The following is a 21,403-nucleotide window of genomic DNA, read 5'->3' on the forward strand; positions in this document are numbered from 1 at the left end:
AACAAATATGGCAAAGCTTTTTTTCGATAAAGCTTGAAAATTCTTGTTTTATTTAATAATGCAGTAATATTTAACTAATTGAGACATGCAATTAAGTAGATATCATTGCTTTTAGTTGAAATTGACATAAAAAGTAAGTGAATACCATCGTTTGTTTTTTTAATAAAAATTGATTTTTTCGACATTCAAATTTTACTCTAATAACAAAGAAGTACCCCGTTTCTGCAGAGCTGTCGGCTGCAAAATAAAATTAATTTTTTGCCATTTTTTTTCAAATCGTACTTTAAAATAAGCAAACAAACAAAAAAATTGGGTTATTGTTCATTTGCTTAGGAAGACTGAACTTGAAGACTGAACCATTTTATCTACTTTAAAGAAAAATATTTAATATGCTATGCAATTCGGTTAGAAATTGCTTGTCTGGAATACAGTAATAGTCATCATTTTACCTTAAATTTACATCTGAAAGTAATTTTCTACTCTAAATTTTAAATGTTTCTCTTTTTATAACCACTAATTTTTTCAGGTAATAAAGTAAAATTTCATTTTTATTTGAAGGTTATTTAATATACGATGTACATGTACAAATTTCTTTTTCTTTTTCGCGGATTAAGGACTATCCACTTATCAAGTGTTTCCTTTTCAGATTAAATATGTTTTTAACTCTTTTTCAAAGTGTTTTTTTAACATGTTTTATTAACTGTTTGCTCGTGTATATATATATATATATATATATATATATATATATATAACAAATAAATTTATTGATTTATTTATTTATAGACAAATCTTTATGGCGTACATACTGTAATCCAACAGGGTTTGGCCATACACACGCCAAGAAACTGTGCACTAACCCTAATTTCTGGTGGCTACACTTTTAACTCTGTCTGGTGGGGGACCAGACACCCACTGATTACTTCTGGAGGTTGATGGTTCAATACTCAGTACAGACAATACTTGGGATACAATTGAGAATTACGTAGAATTTTTACTCAGTTATGGCTGCCATGATGAGAGCATGCTACCTATGTGAATTAAACAAAGGGTTATGTTTGAAATTCTGTGCACATTCAGTTCGTCAGAAAGATTCCTGAGTTCAACAAAATATCCCTGAAGAAGGCTGAAGGTTACATTGGCTGAAACATTACGAAAATAGCATTCAATATGAGAACAGTAGTCCAAATAATCCAAATATGAATTATCAGTCCTCATCTCAAAAATTCAAAAACATATTATATTTGTTAATTTTTATTTTATTTTATTCACTTTTATTAATTTCATAATTTCGAATCTTACTATTGAATGCTCAAGAATTGATGTGCTCTTTAGGATATTCTCATTGTTTTCATTTAATTTAATTTTCTTTTCCAGAAATCTTTCTTTCGTAATAACTGGACATCTTTCACTGATTCAGCATCTCATATCAAGGCAGTATGAGACGAAATTTCCAGGATGCCAAGATATATTACTGTAAAAATAACACAAGAAATGGATTTTTTTCAGACGGCCCTCAAAATCCATCTTATTATAATGAACCACAGCAGTATGATGCATCTAATTTCATGCATGGAAGGAATTTGATGCAACAGTCATCTATGCCATATGAACATGCCTATCCATCAATGACGCAGGAACCTTATCCACACCCGCAAAGATTTCCAGAGCATGAATATCCTCATCGATGTAACACTGCCGAAGATTATCAAAGACGAATTGAGTCATTAGAATATGTGGTCAGACAATTTGAGAATAAATTTGAAAAGATGAAAGTAACCCCAAATATACCGGCCATGTCAAGTAGAAATAGAGATATGATGTCTTCGCATTCTTCTCCAGATAATTTTCATACAACCTTTAATCAAGGGAGTTTTCAAAGTCCACCACACAGTCGTTCCGGTCATACTTTTCCTTCGAGAGTTCCAGAATCCCCAAATTTTCCAACTATGCATGGCCAGTCTAAGCGTTCACAAATATATCGCAAATCTAATATGAACCCACAACCAAATAATAAGGGTCAGGAGAGTTTTAACATATCTCCAAATAAAACTTCCGTCTCCGATATTAAAAAAGGAAGAAGAAAATGGAGAAGCCAACAAAATTTAAAAGATACAAAACAAGAAAATACTGCCAAAAAACAACCACAAAGAAGCTATAGTCCAGAAAGTTGTAATAATGATGATTTTGACAAGAAAAGTTTAGATCCATCTCCAAATAAAACTTCCGTCTCTGATATTAAAAAAGGAAGAAAAAAATGGAGAAGCCAACAAAATTTAAAAGACACAAAACAAGAAAATACTGCCAAAAAACAACCACAAAGAAGCTATAGTCCAGAAAGTTGTAATAATGATGATTTTGACAAGAAAAGGTTAGATCCATCTCCAAATAAAACTTCCGTCTCTGATATTAAAAAAGGGAGAAAAAAATGGAGAAGCCAACAAAATTTAAAAGATACAAAACAAGAAAATACTGCCAAAAAACAACCACAAAGAAGCTATAGTCCAGAAAGTTGTAATAATGATGATTTTGACAAGAAAAGGTTAGATCCATCTCCAAATAAAACTTCCGTCTCTGATATTAAAAAAGGGAGAAAAAAATGGAGAAGCCAACAAAATTTAAAATATAAAAAACAAGAAAATACTGCCAAAAAACAACCACAAAGAAACTATAGTCCAGAAAGTTGTAATAATGATGATTTTGACAAGAATAGTGGTTCCAATACTTCAAGCCAGAAAACCAAGATAAAAATCGATTGCGAGAAAGTTGGCAATAAGAAGCATATTTCGAAAATCAATTCAAGCACAACCAAAGATGAATGCATTAATATGTCTATCCTAGAGCAGCATGAGAGGAAAATTGAACTAATACGTGAAGAATTGAGGTCTCTCATGTGCTTCGAGGGCGGAACATTTTCTTCACAAGAAGTTAACAAGAAAAATTTGGAAGTGCTTGCACATAAGGAAAGAGAACTCTTGTTTCAGTTGACCGAATACAAAAAAGCACAAATTGATCTTGAGAAGAAGCTAAAATCGCTGGATAAATCCAAGAAGGAGTACACAAGGGAAAGGGATAAGATAGTAAAAAAATTAGACTTGGAGGAGAAGTTCCTATCTCGTGCCTTGCCACTATATGCTATGCGGACAAAAGTAACCAAGACCATATTGGAGAATGAAGTCACTATTTTAAAGGGTGGCTGTGGATCAGGTAAAAGTTCTCAGTTGGTGCAGTACCTGATGGAAACTTCACTTAGCAATAATGGCATGATAGTGTGTGCAGAGCCATCTGAGAAGAAAGCCCTTACGATGACCAAGTTTGTTTCAGCTGAAGTCGACAGCCGCCTTGGAGATTTAATTGGTTTTTCTTCTGAAAAGGACATGCACATGAGTATCAGCACCAATATTCTGTTCATGAGCTATTATGAACTTCTTAATCAATTTCACAAAATGAAATCATTTTCAGTCTATTCCTGTATAATAATTGATGAAGCGCAAGAAAGGATGGCTAGTGCCGAATTACTCCTAGGCCTTCTAAAGCAAGAACTCAGTAAACATAAGAGCCTGAGAGTTGTTATACTAACTGCTCCAGTTGAAACCACCTTTTACCAGGCATTCTTTACCAATTCTGCTTTGGTAGAAGTGGATGTTTGTTTATTTCCAGTCCAGGTGATCTGGAGCAAAGTAGAAGATAATAACCAGCTCTTAAAAAGGGCCGCTGTAGATAAGGCATTGGCAGTTCATTGTACTGAAGAAACTGGAGATATTCTTGTGTTTGTAGCTTCAATTGCTGAAGCATTTGAGTGCTGTAATGATTTCAAGTCTAGCTTTGAAGAGAATAACTATGTATGCCTTCTTCTGCATGATCAACAAGATTATGGCCAACAGAAAGAGATATACAGGCCACCACGATCCGGTAAACGAAAGGTTATTTTTGCTACCCATTGTGCTGAAGTGATAAATGCAGTTCCTAATATCAGATATGTCATTGACACTGGTTTGCGAAAGGAAACATATTTGGAGTCTGGAAATAAAAATGAGTTACCTGTATCATTCATCACTCAAGAATCTGCACAACGTCGGAAAGAGACAGCTGGAAATTCTATAGGGGGAAAATATTATCGGCTGTATTCTTCGGATGATTTCAAAGCCATGGCAATAAGGCAGCCTGATGAAATGTCCCTGGCTGGGTATTTAGAAAAATCAATCATGTATCTTATCACACAAGAAATTGATCCGTTAAAATTTGAGTTTCCGTCACACTTTCCAGAGGAGAGAATATTCCATGCTATAAATAATCTTGAGACACTTGGAGCAGTACTGATGGATAAAAATAGCAGCTACAAGTTAACAGAATTTGGCAGAAAATTGTATGAATTGCCATTTAGGTTGCAGATTAACTGGATGCTACTCAAGGGACTCGATCAGGGTATGGAAATGGAAAGCATTGCCCTGGCATCTGTCAGCAAATTGAAGCAAGAAGTGTTCAGTGTTGAATCAAGATATAACCAACTAATGCAGTCAAAACACAACCAATTTGGCCAAACCTCTGATGGTATGGCATTGCGAACACTACGAGTGTTAAAGGCATGGTTCGAGTTACCAAATTCAGAGAAATGTAATTGGTGTGAAGAAAATTTTCTCACTTTGAAAGCAATAACTTTAATTGCAACACGAATGAAAAATCTCTGTAAAACATTGGCGTCTGACTTTGAGATGAACGTGGAATTCCATCCACAACTGTTTGATAGCAACATTGATGGGCTTAGCTCATTAATTGATGAAGCAATGACTAAATTTACCTACTTATAAAGTCAGATTGAACAGCATCCTTTGTAATAGGTAACTTTGTTTTGAAGATGGAAACCACAATCAAGTTGCACATCCAATTCAAACTAAAGAAGTAAAAGTTATTGAAAGATAATCTAAAGCATAGACTATATTTCTATTATTAAGTTAAAATTCAAAAGACTTTATTTTATGTCTACAAGGTAAGTATATCTTTACTCTAATGTAGAGTTCATGTCTGTATTTTTCTAACCAAAACTCAGAATGTTATTTAAAAGGAACATGGTTTTAATAAACATGGGTCATAACTTCACTGCTATATTTTATTATAAAGAGTTTATGTGTGTCTGTTATGAAAAATATGTGATTTCCTATGTCACAATTCTCTTAAGTTTTTTAACTCTGATTACAGACTAGCAGGGATACTTGGCATTGTCTGGCACAAAAGTACAACATTTCTATTAAAAGTTTTATCTATTTTCCTCTTTCCCTTCCCATTTTCTCCTCCTCTCTCAAAACCCCTCTTTCACATCAGCTGCTGGACATATACACACATACACACATACAACTCTCCTTACTTGGTAGTTTGTTTCCAAATTAGTACATATTAATACTGAAAAACTGACCCTTCCTGACAAAAACTGTTCTAAATTTTAGATATTATTCATCCAGTACAACATTAATCAAGAATATACCAACTTTGTCAGTGTTTATTTTGTAGTTTTCCATTTTTAGCTGGACATATGAACATACACGCAGATAACTGCCCTTTATTAAGGCTACCCAGCGTTGCCCAGAATCGTATAAAACAAAGAGAAAAATAAAGTTGTGTTTGAATATACCTACTATTCTTTGGATATTGATCAATTTTTTATGGCTATCTATAACATTCTATCCCAAGCAAAGCGGAGTAGATTTTCTTTTATAAAAAAGTATAAACCCCGGCCAACACCAATTAGATTATCTTGTATAAGAAAACAGTGATGTTTTGTCCAATCATGAAATACACTTAAATATATTTTAATTCATGCAGATTTTGTATTTATTATTACAGAGCCAATTCTCTATTGAATATTATATTGTACCTAATATATCATCATCATCATCATGCAGTCCGTCAGTCTTGACGATGACTAGTCGGGGCCTCGGAGCTTTATCCTTTGGTGTTGACATAGTCCTCTTTCTGTGTTAAACATCCGGTCACAGGCACTGCATATGTGGGTGCCAGGGTTGTGTCGTCTATAGTGTCTCAGCTCTAAGGCTTCTCCAATCTTTCTCTCTATTTCTTTTTTTCCTTTATGGAGACTGTTCCGCCAACCACTTCTTTCTTTGGCTTGTTCGTCCAAACTCTCGACATTGATGTTCATTGCCTTCAGGTGCCGCTTTGTTACATCTTTGTAGCGAAGCTTCTAACCTCCTACCTTGCGGGTTCCATTTTCCAGTTCCCCGTAGAAGATCATCTTTGGAATTCGGTTTTCTTCCATTCTAGTAATGTGCCCGGTCCATTGTAGTTGCATAGTAGCAAGGGTAGCTTCCACACTATTTAGGTTTGCTCTCCTGAGAACTTCCATGTTTGGTATGTAGTCACTCCATTTGATCTTCATGATCCTTCTCAGGTGTCTCTGTTGGACGGCTTCCAATCTCCTTACGTGTTCTCTATACAGAGTGTAGGTCTCTGCTGAGTGCAGCAGGGCTGGCAGGACGATGGATTTGTAGACTCTGCACTTCGTCTCTAGCCGGATACCAGCCCTTATCCAGAGCTTCTTTTCTAGCTTGCCAAAGGAGGCACATGCGCTTTGAATTCGGCAGCTTATTTCTTTGTCAGCACGGTTATCAGTGCTCAGAGTGCTTCCAAGGTATTTAAAGTTTTCAACAACTTTAGCACCTTGCCATTGATTGTTATTATAGGCTCTTGCGGGTCGTTGTTACCTGGTGAGGGCTGATACATCACTTCAGTCTTCCCTATGTTGATTAGTAGGCCTATCTTCCTGGCTGTTTGAGAGAAAGTATCAACTATCCTTTGCATCTGAGCTTGATTGTGAGCTATCAGAGCAGTGTCGTCTGCGAACAGTAGTTCTGTTATCAGCTCCTTCCTTGTCTTGATCTTGGCCTTCAGTCTTGCAAGGTTGAACAGTTTCCCATCAGAGCGTATGTCGATGAAGACACCTTCTTCGATGCTTTGATGGAACAGCATTAGGACGGCTGTCAGAAATAGGGTGAACAGTGTTGGGGCCAGTACGCACCCTTGTTTGGTGCCGTGGTTTACTTCCAAGAGTTCACTTTCTAGATTCTCTACTACAACTCTCCCTTTTGTTCCTTCGTGAAATTGTTTGATAATTTCCACAAAGTGATCGTGGCATCCAAACACTTTAAGGACCTTCCACAACATTTTATGGTCAACTGTATCAAATGCTTTACGGAAGTCTACAAAGACTATGTAGAGCTCCCGATACTGTTCAATGGCTTTTTCTTGAATCTGCCATAAGCTGAAGATCATATCTATTGTAGATCTTTATGTCTGAATACACACTGTGATTCAGTTAGGACATTTCCACCAGTCTGGCTAGCCGTGCTTGCACCGCTTTAGCCATTATTTTCCCGACAATGGTCAGCAAGGATATAGGATATACCTCGGTAATTGCTGCAGTCTTTGTGATCACCTTTGTTTTTGTAGATTGGGATGATCATGACATCTTTGAATTCTTGTGGCAGCGTTTCTTGTTGCCAGCATTTTACTATTAGTTGGTGAAGTTTTCTCATGAGTTGTTCTCCACCGAACTGGTATACTTCAGGTGGTATGCCGTCAATTCCTGGAGATTTGTTCATTTTAGTTTTGTCAATTGCTTTTCTTACTTCCCCAAGAGTTGGTGTGTCATTCAGGTCCATCTGCTGGGGGGGAGACTTATGTGGCTTAAGATCTCCTCATCTGTATTGGATTGCACATTAAGTAGGGTGCCAAAGTACTCTTGCCATCTTTGAATTATCTGTTTTGGTTGGGTCAGTATGGTGTTTCCATCTTCTGATGAGAGGGTGTTAGTCATCTGGGCTCTAGGGCCATACACTTCCTTCAGTGATCTGAACAAATCACCGATGATTCTGATTCACTAGAACAAATGTGGGACTTGCTAAGCAGGCCTGTATTTTCCGCTACGGCAGAGGTACTTGGTTACACAAAAAAGTGGAATGTGGACTGGTTCAATGAGAATGACCAAGAGATTAGAGATGTAATAAATGAAAGAAACCAAGCATTAAAATCAAAGCTAAGCAACCTGATTAGAGCAAACCAGAAGAAGCTGAAACAAATGAGGGCAGAAGTCCAGAAAAAACTAAGAGAAACGGTAAACACCTGGTGGCTGAAAAAGGCTGAAGATATGCAGAGGCAAGCCGAGGAAAACAATTCTGCAGGTTTCTTCAGATCACTGACCTAATATATAGTACTGATTTGAAAAGTTAAAAAAATGCATTTGGTACAATCAGCTAGAATTGAAAGAAAAACACTTAGCGTTCAAGCCGCATTCCCTACCAGTTAAGCTATTGACAGGTTGATAAGAAAGATTTGAAATTAAACAATATCTATAAAGGAATTGGCATATGCACAGAAGCAATAGTACAGAAATATGATGGCAAGTTGAAATAAACATTTTTCATATCAACTTGCCAACATATTTTCTGAACATGTTATTCATCCATCCAAACAAATATTTTACACATTTTAAATCATCCTCGGTGTATGATTACTATTTCCTGTTAATTTCAGTGTTATGTGACCGGTAGTTTAAGAGTTTATCAGTTTAATATTTTCACATAGACACGAAAACACACACACATACATCTACTGATTTATTTATATAGTATACATAGACATTGTGTATGCTTTTATTGGCATAATCAATCTACTTTACTTTAATAGACACATCCATTTATATACACAACAAAATTGTGGTACTGAGCCGAATTGGAAATTAGAGTTAGCAGAGTGATTTCTTTCCTTTACAAAAGTAAATAAATAAACACAGATTTACCATTTGAGACTCTATTATTACTCATTCTATAAAGATTGTTTGATTTTCTTTTTTCTGATTTAAAAAAACAAACTATAAATGTAAATTTTGTTATTCAATTCATTCATTTATACTTTAAAAATGACACTTGTATTTATATAATCAAATTGATATCTTATAAATCATGTTTCTTTTAAACAACATTCCCAGTTTTGATTACAAATATATACACACAAAATATCCATTATAATATTTTTTTAATCTTTTTTTTTTAAACTAGATCCATGATCCCCGTTCTCCTTTCAATAATAATATTAAGAATCACTGTTTTTGAAGGTTAATAAGAGAATTTCCATATTGAACATAACAAGGACGTTCCAAAAATAATGCCTCCTATGGTTTTATTCCGCCCAAATGGATTGCAAATTACATTGTTACGATGATTGAACTTATGCATTTATCACCTGAAAGTTTCATTTCTCTGTTGCAAATATTGACAGTGTGATATCTTAATAAAGCAACCCCTGTCATTGTGCGTTAAAAGCAGAGATACATCATTAAATTCCTGGCAGAAGTGTATTAAGAGTGGTGGTGACTATGTAGAAAACTAAATTCTTGAGCACAAAAGGTAGCTCGTTTTAATGGTGTCACTTTTGTTTTCATAGTTCTTCAACTTTTGGAGTTAAAAGAAAAAATAGGAGGCTTTACTTTTGAAACGACCCTCGTACTATAAAGTTATACATTGACCTCAGTACTAGAATGTTGTACTGCAATATTAGCTTACTTTTTGATCAAATCATGCTTTTACTATGAAGGTATGACAAGTGTATGACAAAGTGCAACAGCTGCTCCTGCTGATTTGTGTGATATTTAGATACAAAAAATTTGGCATGACCAATTAAAGCATGACAAATTGTTATTGCTGTTTTTTTTTTTTCGCTAAAAATCTTTGTAAAAATAAACAATTTTTTTCTGACTATCTAAAATAAATATCAGACATAAAAAGAAAATGTTCTCTTAAGTTAAAAGAAAATAAATTTTTGTTTACTTCTTTAATTTTAAATGTTTTTTGTTCTTATTGTAAGTATTTATTTTTTTTTTTTTTTTAGTAGCAAATGTTTACCAAAAAATTATGTAATTCCTAGAATCTTGACCTATCAGTCTGAAAAAGAAAAGTGTTTATTTTTACAAGGACTTTTATATTTTTTTAAAGTGTTTATTTTTACAAAGACATTTATTTTAAAAAAATGTGTTTATTTTTACAAAGACGTTTATTTAAAAAAAAACAAAAATATGTTTATTTTTACAAAAAACAAAAAACAAAAAAAAACAAAAAAACATGCCAATTCATCTAAATTAAAATAAGTTGCTTATTGTTCTTGATTTTTCAAATGACGTGTCTAAATATCACATGAATAGAGAATCAGCAGCAGCAGTTGTTGTTCTTACATTTAGTAGAAAGGTACTTGGCATTGCCTGGTTGTAAGATACACTTAAATATCATATTTTAATGTATACAAATTTTGTATTTATCATTATATTGTTCCTAATATATAGTAGTCTTCCACCCCCAGTGTGACTCAATCGTAAAATATACTTAAATATATTTTAATTCAAAATAAAATACATATATATTTTAAAGCCAAATTACGACACAGTATTATGAAGAATAAACAAATATTTATTTATTTTATTTATTTATTTGCGGACTATTATGCTCATCTGTTTATAGTTGTTGTTTCACAATGTTTCGGCTAACTATTCCTCTGGCTTTCATCAGGTTGTTAACCGTAATAGGATAGGAATGCTGAATCTACACAACAACTATAAAAAGATGAGGATAATAGTGTTCAAATACATAAATTGCTCATCTCAGAAAAAGAATTCTGGTAATTCAAATATTTATTTGTTTAAAATTAATATTTTGGGATTATATTCCTTCCTTAGAATTTTGTACATTTATTTTTGTCTTTTTTGTTTCTTGTCATGATGTTAAGTTGAAGGGAAAAAAATCAGTAAAAAGTTTGCATATTCTCTATATGAGGTGTTATTTTTAAATGTTGGAAGAATGCATTGACTAACAGAATATGAATGTCAGAGTTGATTTCCATGGTAGAAGTGTTGATTGAATTTTAAAATAAAATATGTATGAGATACATTTGAAAGTCAAATTACAACGCAGTACTATGAAAAATAAACAAAAACGAATTTGTTTAAAAAAAATATTTAAAAAAAGAAAGTTTGTCTAATTAACTAAGATGCATTCAGTTAGTCATCTCATAGTTTAGGACGCTGAAACAAAACATTAAAAAAAAAAGATGAAAACAGTTAAGAAAGAAGAACGGGCAACTTATTTCTAAAGTTTTATTATGAATACTTTTTTGGTAAGGAAAAAATAAATGTTGTGGTAAGGTAATGTAAACATCTGCGAAAATGTGACAATAGAAAAGTATATTTTTTCAAACAATGTGCAGCAATAATGTGTATGTAGTGAAATGTGAGGGTTTAACTACATATAGTTATGGTTATGAGAGTTCTAGAATATTTTTATTTGGTTTAATACTCAGAAAAATATTGATTCGTGTAGGTGTAGAAGCCATATTGGTGAAGATTTGAAGTGTTCGTTTTTATTATCAATGTGTGTAATCCGGAATAACAGAGTTTTACATTTTCAAACAATGAGAGTATCCAGAATGTAAGTGGGGAGAAATCATTAGTTTGGAATAGAGAAGTGTAAAGGTATGTCTTTCAGTGTATGATGCAGTTAATAAGGGTGTCAGGACAATATATTTATATTGTGTATGTTTTTACCCGGTCTTCACTAGGAACAGGAGTAGTACTTTTTATTTAGAGGGAAAAATAACAGCTACTTCCATTGTAGATTGTTGCGATCGTGATGATGTTTCTCCTAGGATTGAATGTAAGATTTTAATATAACGGATAAATGTGTGTAAAATCGTGTTCAAAAGTTACATAATATACTTCCTAATAGCCTAGACATAATAAATTTGTATGTGGCCCGTTTGGAGCAAACTTAGTATACTTTCGTCCAGAGGGGAATTTCTGCAATCAAATTATTATATATAGGATTACAAGTCATGTGAGTATATGTATGTATATATATATATATATATATATATATATATATATATATATATATATATATATCATCATGGTCTGTGGTGCTAGACTGGGTGTAGTTGATTCATTTGTGTACCTTGGTAGGACTCTGTCAAGGGATGGCCGTCTTGACACTGAAATCCACAGGCGAATTCAGAAGGCATCTGTTGCTTTTGGAAGGTTGGAAAAGAGAGTGTGGTCTGATCGTGGCATCACAGACTGGACTAAGATCTGCGTTTACAAGACTTGTGTGCTGACCACATTGTTGTACTCATCGGAGACCTGGACATTGCATCAAAGGCACATTAAATGGCTTGAACGATTTCACCTAAAATGCTTGAGACGTATCTTAAACATCAAGTGGCAAGCACAAGTATCCAATACTGAAGTCCTCATGAGAGCATGTTGCTCTATTTTTGAGAACTTTGTAATCAGATCTCACATGCGTTGGGTGGGTCACTTGGTTCGAATGAAAGATTGTAGGCTGCCAAAACAAATTTTTTACGGGGAGTTGGAAAATGGCAAGCGCCCTCAACACAAGCCTAGGGAGAGGTTCAGGGACTTTACAAAGAATAATTTGAAAGTCTTACAAATCGACATCGATACATGGGAAGAACTTACTCTGCAAAGGCCGAAGTGGAGAAAGCTTGTACGTGAGAGTTGTGACGCTCTAGAGAAAAGAAAGCAGGCCCAAAGTAATCTGAAGCGAAAGCTTCGCAAAGGTTTTATTGATGGTCTCAACCATGACACACAGACCTGGAAGTGCGACACTTGTGAACGAGTGTTTCTGTCAAAAGCTGGCTACGTCAACCACCTTAAGTCGCACAAAACTCCTGTTCAGGTCAACTTTGCACCTATTAGTACAGACCAAATGATCTGTTTGACATGCAGTAAAGTTTGCAAGTCTACTGCTGGTCTGAGAAGACGTGTGATTATTTATAAGAATACCCTTCAACATCCAGAGGAAGTCAACTCGATGGAAATTGCTCAATTTGTATGTCGCATCTGCTTCAGGATGTGCAAATTAAACAACCCACTTTAAAAAAAGAAATTATGAGTTTTGTATATTTTAATCACAGTTTTGTGTTAAGGGTGTCAAAAATTCCCAAAAAATTCTGACTCACCTAATGCATCATCAATGTAGAGTGCAAAAAAATGTTTCATGAAAGTTGTGGGTGTTCTACTGTTTTCTGAATTTATAGGTATATCTATATATGTTAGACACATAGGAGATCAGAAGTTGCTCCAAGTTGCTGATCTTATTAATAAATTTGTGCGTGTTTAACAAATCGGTTTCTTTTTTTCTTCTTTTTTTTCAACCCCAAAAAAGGCATGTAATCACTTGGAGTGTAAAGAGCTACGATTTTAGGTATCCTGTCTAACTGGGGAGTTGAGCAGCAACATGTCTGTTAACATTAGATTTAAACTTCTGCAGGTTGCTACAGTCATGAAAGCAGGAAACAGGGAAGGAATACTAAAATTTAGCAGTCTGAGAGAAGAAACTATCACAGTAGAAAGCTTTTTGACATCTAGGGAGCTCAACAGTGAAGAGGTAGGATTTTGCTGCTAGTTAGGTTAGTCGAGTGTATGTACATTGAGGGGGTACAAGTGTTATGAGTTCATCAAAGCATATTCCATTAAAGTACTTGTATAACAAACACAGTTCTGCTTTCCAGCTAACTACAATCTTCAAGTCCAATGTAAACAAGTTCTTGATGAGCCGTTCCACTTAAGTTAACAAATTTACCGAATTTCCATTACTAACGATTACTACATTGTCCAATTGACTACTGTACACTCTTAACCCTTATCCTCGAGTTGTCTCTGGGCCTTGATAAGTGGTGATGCCTATGTAAAAAAAAAAAAAAAAAGATGCAATGTTGCAGCATGGGACAGAGGTTAAAGCTTGTCCGATAATGCGGGACATATTAAAGTTGAGACTCTGTGGCAACAATACTCAATGCATGGACAAATTGTGGCTCTCTGGAGATATTGGATACTCTCTGGTGTGAGTAATTTTCTTGCACAGTAGAGGGAGCCCACCTTCTTTGTAGCATTGTCCTCAATGTATTTGTTCTAATTCATGTTGCTTGTGAATGTTAAGCTAGACATTAGAGTTTTGAAGAATACAAGCCGAAGGTGTTCAGAGTAACTGACACCAAATTGTATGGATTCTAAAAATGTGGACAAGTGATCCTTTAAAAACATATATGGCTGTAATCAGATTAACAAACCAGTTCCTCTAAGATAACTGGAATTAAGTGTCATTGTACTTGATTAGTTCTTAATTGATTGATTATTTGGGGATACTAGGTCCTATTGTTTTTGAAAATTGAGGGTCGGCTATCAATCTGCACTTGGATATTGACCTTCTGATCAGATCACTTTATGGGTTGGGTTACACAAAGAATCACAACCCTTTAGATTTTTAAAAATGGACAGGAATGGGAAATTGGAAAAATATGCATGAAAAACAAAAATAACAGGATCACCAGTCAAAAAACAAGTCAAATTTTGCCTGTTTATATTATGTTCCTATCACGTGTATTGTATCAGTGATTGGTTGTCAAAATGACTCGTCAGCATGGTTGGTGACACGGATTATTCGACTATTTGTTTTTATCAAGTGTTCCTGTTCCTTTGTGTCCTGGGTATGACCTTAAAAGACAATCCTCACTAGTTGCTCATTAGTTACCATTCGTCCAAAGTGATAATACCTGGCAGGGCATCTTGTGCTAGAGATCATGCTGTTTGAAGATACTGCCTTCCTGACCGAAAATGCACCAAACATTGATGTTATTGTTTTTCGTTCTCTTTGCAAAACTTAATCATGTTCTGCAAAATCAAAAACGACGATTTCCTTCTGCAAAACAATCAAACCAAACACCATAAATAAATATTTAAAAACATAAATAACTTGAAGAATAAAAACTTTTTCCAAAATTACTACATTCAACATTAACTAAAAAAGGATTGATATGCAATAAAACAAAACAACCAAACCAAACTCCATGAGTAAATATTTGAAGATATAAAGAACTTGAAGCATAAAATCTTTATTTTTAATTAATGAATTTGGCATTAAATAACCAAAAATTAGTTGATATGCAATAAAACAAAAACAACTTGGATTGTTTGGGGAAGTCATCGTCTTGCTTCCATTGAAGATATAGTACATAAGGTGGCAATGTTTCACCTGATGAGGACAGATGTCATCATTGGAGATAATGAATAGAAACTGCTTCCAATCCTTATATTTGGATATATTGATCCTGGGCAATGTGTATTTGCTTTGCCATTTTGCATGGCAATGACACATGCGCATCAAATTCTTCCGATCTTCAATGTCTTAAGCATAATGACCATGCCATGATCAGGTTGATGAATGGTTGCAAACTGAAGGAAACGATCCCTTCAACCGTACTTCATCAGAAACTTTGTATTGATGGAATTATGAATGTTTTACGCACTGATCATCTCAGGTGATTTGGCTTTGTACAATGTTTCATCTGTTTTAATTATTTACATCATTCCATTCCTCTCACAACTTATATAAAGTTATATAAGGGAAAATGCTTATTATCAAGTGTAGATTTGTTGGAAAAATGTTTGTTGATATTAAACTAAAACATTTTTTTATTTTTACTTTTTTACTACCCATCTGTATGGATTTTTTTAATCCTAGATTTGAAGGCAATGTCTTTTCAGCCTGTGTTTGTTCTGCCAACTTGCATGGCAGTGAAACATGGCACAAAAACTTTTCCAATCTGCAATGGTTTCGTGTCATGATCAGGTTGATGTGTGACTGCAAACTGAAGGAAAAAATTCCTTCAACCATGCTTCAGCAGAAATTTGTATTGATAAGATTATAATTGCAGTAACTCCATAACACACTTAGTTAAATCAGGCACTATGGAGAATGGGAGATCGAGAAAGACTTTACTTGAATGTCTAAGAACTGATTTGGCGCTCTGCAACCTGACTAATATCAACCCTTTGGATTAGTCAACATTGAGAGTAGACATGAGTGTTTCCACCTAAGTTCAGGACATTTGCAGCATCTTAAATACCAAAACCAAATGATGATTTGGTGTTACGGAACTTTTAAAAATGTCCATGTTATTATAGACCTGACTGATCCCCATTAATTTTAAATACTGAGTATGTGGTGATGCCTATGTAAAAAAAAAAAAAAAAAAGACTGACGAAATGAATTATGGATGCCTTATGTGCTCATCATCTCCGGTAATTTGGTTATGTAGTGTTCCACTACTTGCATCAACTCCATAATAAGCCTGGATATTCCAGGAACTAAGGAGTGTGATGAACTGAGGAAACATAACTGATATTGATCCTTTGGATTGAACCGCATGAAGAACTGGTGTGAGATGTTGTTTGGTATTGCCCATCTTTGTGCCAGAATACTCGTCCTAACACCTTAAATACCAAAACCAGATGTTGATAAGCTTCACTACATTTCTACCAAAGCAAAAAATATTGTTAATTCCAGATTTTTAATCAAAATACAGCTTTCATAAGAATCAATTCAATGAACACACGAATTTCATGTGTTAGTGATTCAGAAATGTGGAAGGCTTCTATCTCATATGTTTGTTTCATCTAAACTCCAGATGAATACAATCAATCAATACTGATGCCAAGCAGATCCATTTTATGACTGTTATGCATATTTTGATAGTGTTGCATATTTTGATAGTGTTGCATATGCTGGTAAGGTTTCCTCTCCAGACACTACAATGTGGACATATCAAAATCGGTATATCTTAAGGCCCATTTTTGGCAAAGTATGTTGTTTCAGGCGATGAACATGACTAATTGAATTTTAAAAAAATTATTACAGAATTGTTACTTAGTTGCATAGAATATGTGTACCAATGAGTTTTTTTTATAGTATACTAAAAATGACATGTTTTATTTAAATTTATGTAATTTTCTAAAATTTTAATTCTTGAGGGCTAGAAAAATTTGAAATATTGGTCATGCCTATCCCAAAGATCATCTGCTTTTGAAATTGATAGAATGTGATTTTAAGTGTAAAGAAATGTTCTGAATAAGGACAAGCACACTGTTTCTAAGTGAACAACGCAGTTTGTGTTCTGATATCCTTTCAAATGTTCCCATGCAGTGGATATGGCTCAACCAGTGTAGTCTATATTACCTGAGAAGGGCAAACATGCTGGGAAGGTTTATGCGATATCTGTGTTGAACATCTTATCTTGCTATACCAAAGATGCAGCAGAGACTATGCATGTGGAAGGTGTTTAGTCACTGCTTCTGTCTGGCGTAGGTGGTTCATGACTCACTATTCTTCAGGAGTGTGTTGATGATTCAGGCTTAGTCTTCAGGTTGGTATTTTTCCACATTGGACTTGATATGAGCCAATATTGTAACTGCTTTCTCAATCCTCTTGTCAATTTTATTGTCAAAGGTTTATATATATAGTCCACATACCGTACTTTTTCGCTGTTTCACAGCTCATTAGTGCGGCTAGACAAGCAATTACCTCAAGCCAGGATCGAAACCCGATCGCCCAAATGACAGCCAGATCTTCTAACCATTGCGCTATACAGCTGCTGCTATGTGTGCAGTGAATTAACAATGTTTTGACATTGTCCAAATACCTGAACTCAATTTGTTTACACAAAAAGCATTGCTTCATACGCTAATTGTAATTTGTATATCACTTCTCAAATGCTCAACCTAAGAGAGGGAGCATTATAGTCATCCACATACAGTACTGTTTTGCTGTTTCACAGCTCATCAGTGCGGCTAGACAAGCAACTACCTCAAGCCAGGATGGAAATCTGATCGCCCAAACGACAGTTGGAGCGTCTAACTGTTGCGCTATAGGGCTGCTGCTATGCGGGCAGTGAATTAACATATTTTGACATTGTCCAAAGTACCTAAGCTCAATTTGTTTACACAAAGAGCATCTTCAAAATTTTTAAGCTTTAAAACTATGTGAAAATCTTGTTTTAATTTTTTTTGTCATTCGTTAGAAAACTATTTAGTCAGTAACTCATTTAATCACCTGCAATCGTTGTATCAATTTGCTTTCTCGAACTCATAATAGTCCTAAAATTTTTAGAAATTTTAATTAATGAGTTAGAATGTGAGAAAGTGACATTTTGGAAAATGGTATCCTGGCATCAGACAGGTACTACATTTTCATCTTAGCCAAAAACGCCTGAAAATTTACGCATGATTTATAATTTTCGAATAGGAAATACCCAAACTTATACGATGTTATATATATATATATATATATATATATATATATATATATATAGAGAGAGAGAGAGAGAGAGACTAGTCTCTCTTAGATTTTTAAGAAAATTTTTTCAAAATTATTTGCTCTTAAGCTGTTTTATTTTCTTTTAAAAAAAGCCAAATATTTTATGTATTTCCATAAGTTGTTTCATGACCCTTTTAAAATTTAGGATTATTATGCCAAAGGAGATAACTTTTCTTATATCAAATTCTAGGAATGTTATCTCTTAAGCAGAGAAACAATTCAATTTAGCAAATATTTTCTGTATTTCTTCAAAGCTTTTTCTTTTTCTTTTTTTAGTCGTGTTTTTAGATTTTTTTAAAAACAATTAATTTCAACTAAAGTTTTTTTTTCAACAATTGATTCTAATTAAAATAAAACAAAATTTTTTTAGAAATAATATTAATGAACAAATTAAAACTTTTAAGAAACAATGAAATAATAATTTGACTTTCCATGATTTTAGGTTAGAAAAGTTATCTCCCTTGATATTAGAAGTTGTCGCCTTGAATTAAAAAAGGAGCTGCTTTTAGTGTGATTTTACTTATTCCATGTTAGAATGGTGCGTTTTTATCCAAGTTGTTTATGTTTGAATTAAAACAGAGTAGCAGGCCTCTATCGATAATGGGTTGAGTATGGATGAAGTTTCATTAGATTAGTTCTCCCGGTTGTCTGCTTGACTGGAGCAAAACTGTTTGTGGCTGAAGAGACCGATTCTATTGCAAAGGTCACAAACATAAGTGGTCCCTGGGCTACTGGTAATGATGTGCTTCTTTCTGCATGCATATTTCTCTGTCGCAACATTAATCAACTTCTTTACCCCAACCTTCAGATGTTGGTGCAGGGTTCATTTTCATCTTGTATGGTCATATTTAATGCTCTCCCAAGAACTAATGTTGCTGTTGACTGCTTTCATTTTTTGCCTCACATCTTTGTATAGAGTTGGGGGTGGCTAGTGGATTTTCTCCCAGCTACTAGCTTTCCATGTAGGATGTCTTTTGGGTTGCACCTATCCTCCATACAGTGGACATGGCCCAACCAGTGTTGTCTGCATTGCTTGAGGAGGGTAACTATGTTGGAGAGGATAAGACCTATATGTTAGATGCCTTATCCTGCTAAGGATGTAGCAGAGATTATACACGTGGAAGGTGTTGAGATCCCACTCCTGGCTGGCAGAGGTGGTCCATAACTAGCTGCTGTATAGGAGTGTGCTGATGACACAGGTATTGTACATTGCCATCTTAATCTCCACTGTAACCTTGTGATTTTTGCACACTCTGGATGTGAGGCAATCTAGTGTTGTAGCAGCTTTTCTGGTCCTCTTGTGAATTTCAGTATCAAGGAAAAGGTTGCCAATTATGGTAGAGCCAAGATATGTTAAAATACAGCGGTAGAAAGACATCCACCATTTTGATACTGGAATGTTCTATGAAAAGTGAGCATAAAGTAGCAATGTGCAAATGTGTCATTTATACAGTCTACATATTTTTAGACAAATTTATCGTAATATTTGTTTAATTGTTTAAATTAAAATTTGATTGTGTTTGAAAGATAAAAGCTGAAAGTTAATCTCTCAAAAATATTATTACATGTGAAAAGAATTTTAAAATGAAACCTTTTCTCACAGCAGTTAAAAAAAACATGAATTCAGTGAAATTTGAAATTCAAAGAAATTAATTGAAAAAATCTCTTGAAAGATAAATATCAGAGAGAGGGGAGTTAGAAGTAGTTTAATACAATGTGAACAAATAAAAAATTAAAATGATGAATAGAAATTTGTCTGATAAGATCAAAATTTATTGATGAGTATGAAATCAATAAAATGAAGAGCTTTTTTTTTTTTTTTAATGAAGAGCTTTTTTTTTTTTTTAACAAGGTGGTCACCACTTATTAAGGCCCGGAAGCCACTCAGGGATAAGGGCTTCATTCAAATACGATATTAAAATTATTGCTAATATATGGAGGCTTCTATACAGGTTTTACTAAAGTACACCTGGTGATATAAATAAAAAAATATAAAATGAAACAAATCAACAGGAAACAAATTATCGTTTTTAATTCAACTTGAAAACATTTTTAAATTACAGTTTTATTTTTATTTTGTTAATTTTTGCCCTTTTGTAAAAAAAAATATTCCAATCAAATTTTAGCTTTAAATTTCTTTTGTTAAAAAAATCTAATTTTTTAAAAATTTGTTCACTTTTTCAATGGTTTTTTTATGAATTCTGGAATAATAAAGTTTTATTGTTGTTGGGACTGATGTGTTTATTATATTTGTTGTTGTTATATTTTGACCCTTTTGTACAAACTAACCCACTTTTTTGTTGACTTTTATATTTCATACCCATTTGTGAATTTTGTATAAGATCTTCATCTTTTGAATATTTTATTTTAACAGTACTCCATACATGGGCGAATGGTTGCCTTATAGAGGTATAGGATACTGTCAGGCGTAAGTAGTTTTCTAGCACGGTAGAGGGAGCCAACCTTCCTTGCAGCAGCCTTGGCAATGCTCTCAATGTATCTATTCCAGTTCATATTCCCTGTAAACGTTAGGTCGAGGAGTTTAAAAGAAGTACTTTCAGGTAATGTGTTCTTGGCCATTGCTATTGGTGGTAGAGAAGGTTTCTTGTAGTTATTGAAGGAAACAAGCTTAGTCTTAGCAGCATTGAATGTGACCAACCATTTTTGTCCCCATTCCACTACGGATTGGAGGTCATCCTCTAGTGTTTCTGCCATTTCCTTGGATATGTGTTCATTTGTTTTCCCCTCATATCTGTTATAGAGAGTGGTGTCATCGGCAAATATACCCATCTCCGAAACAATTTTATCAGGGAGGTCATTTATGAATATCAGGAATAATAGAGGCCCAAGGATAGACCCCTGAGGTACTCCCGCATTTATGTTATATTGTTTGGATGTATGTCCGTCGAGGACAACTTTGATTTTTCTATTACTTAAGAAGGATTTAATTACATTATGAATTCTTCCAGTGATTCCATATGATCTAATTTTCCTTAGAAGACCATCGTGCCATACCCTGTCAAAAGCCTTAGATATATCGAGGGCCACCGCTCTACCCTCCCCTGTTTTATCCAATGAACGGTATATACGTTCAGAAACTACAGTTAAGATATCTGCTGTTGAACAGGCTTGCCTGAATCCATATAGATTTTTTATTGATATTCTTTCATAAGATGGCTCTTCTA

At 34.2% G+C, this 21,403-nt stretch overlaps 1 protein-coding gene across 5 annotated transcripts in view; it reads left to right on the plus strand.

The window, feature by feature from the left end:
* LOC145290168 (uncharacterized) overlaps window positions 1-20,450 on the plus strand; it is a 51,253-nt gene extending 30,803 nt beyond the window's left edge. For 2 of the 5 annotated variants that reach the window (XM_080136465.1, XM_080136464.1), the window contains exon 2: window positions 1,375-20,450. In XM_080136465.1, coding sequence (XP_079992591.1) covers window positions 1,437-4,805 — 3,369 coding nt within the window. In that variant the 5' untranslated portion in view covers window positions 1,375-1,436 and the 3' untranslated portion in view covers window positions 4,806-20,450. The remainder of the gene's footprint in view (window positions 1-1,374) is intronic. The other 3 variants (XM_080136468.1, XM_080136467.1, XM_080136466.1) reach the window with 3 other exon arrangements.
* The last annotated feature ends 953 nt before the right edge of the window (window positions 20,451-21,403 follow it).

This window comes from Euprymna scolopes, chromosome 2, assembly GCF_053919585.1.
Source record: "Euprymna scolopes isolate OS-2025 chromosome 2, ASM5391958v1, whole genome shotgun sequence".
Classification (NCBI taxonomy): domain Eukaryota; kingdom Metazoa; phylum Mollusca; class Cephalopoda; order Sepiida; family Sepiolidae; genus Euprymna; species Euprymna scolopes.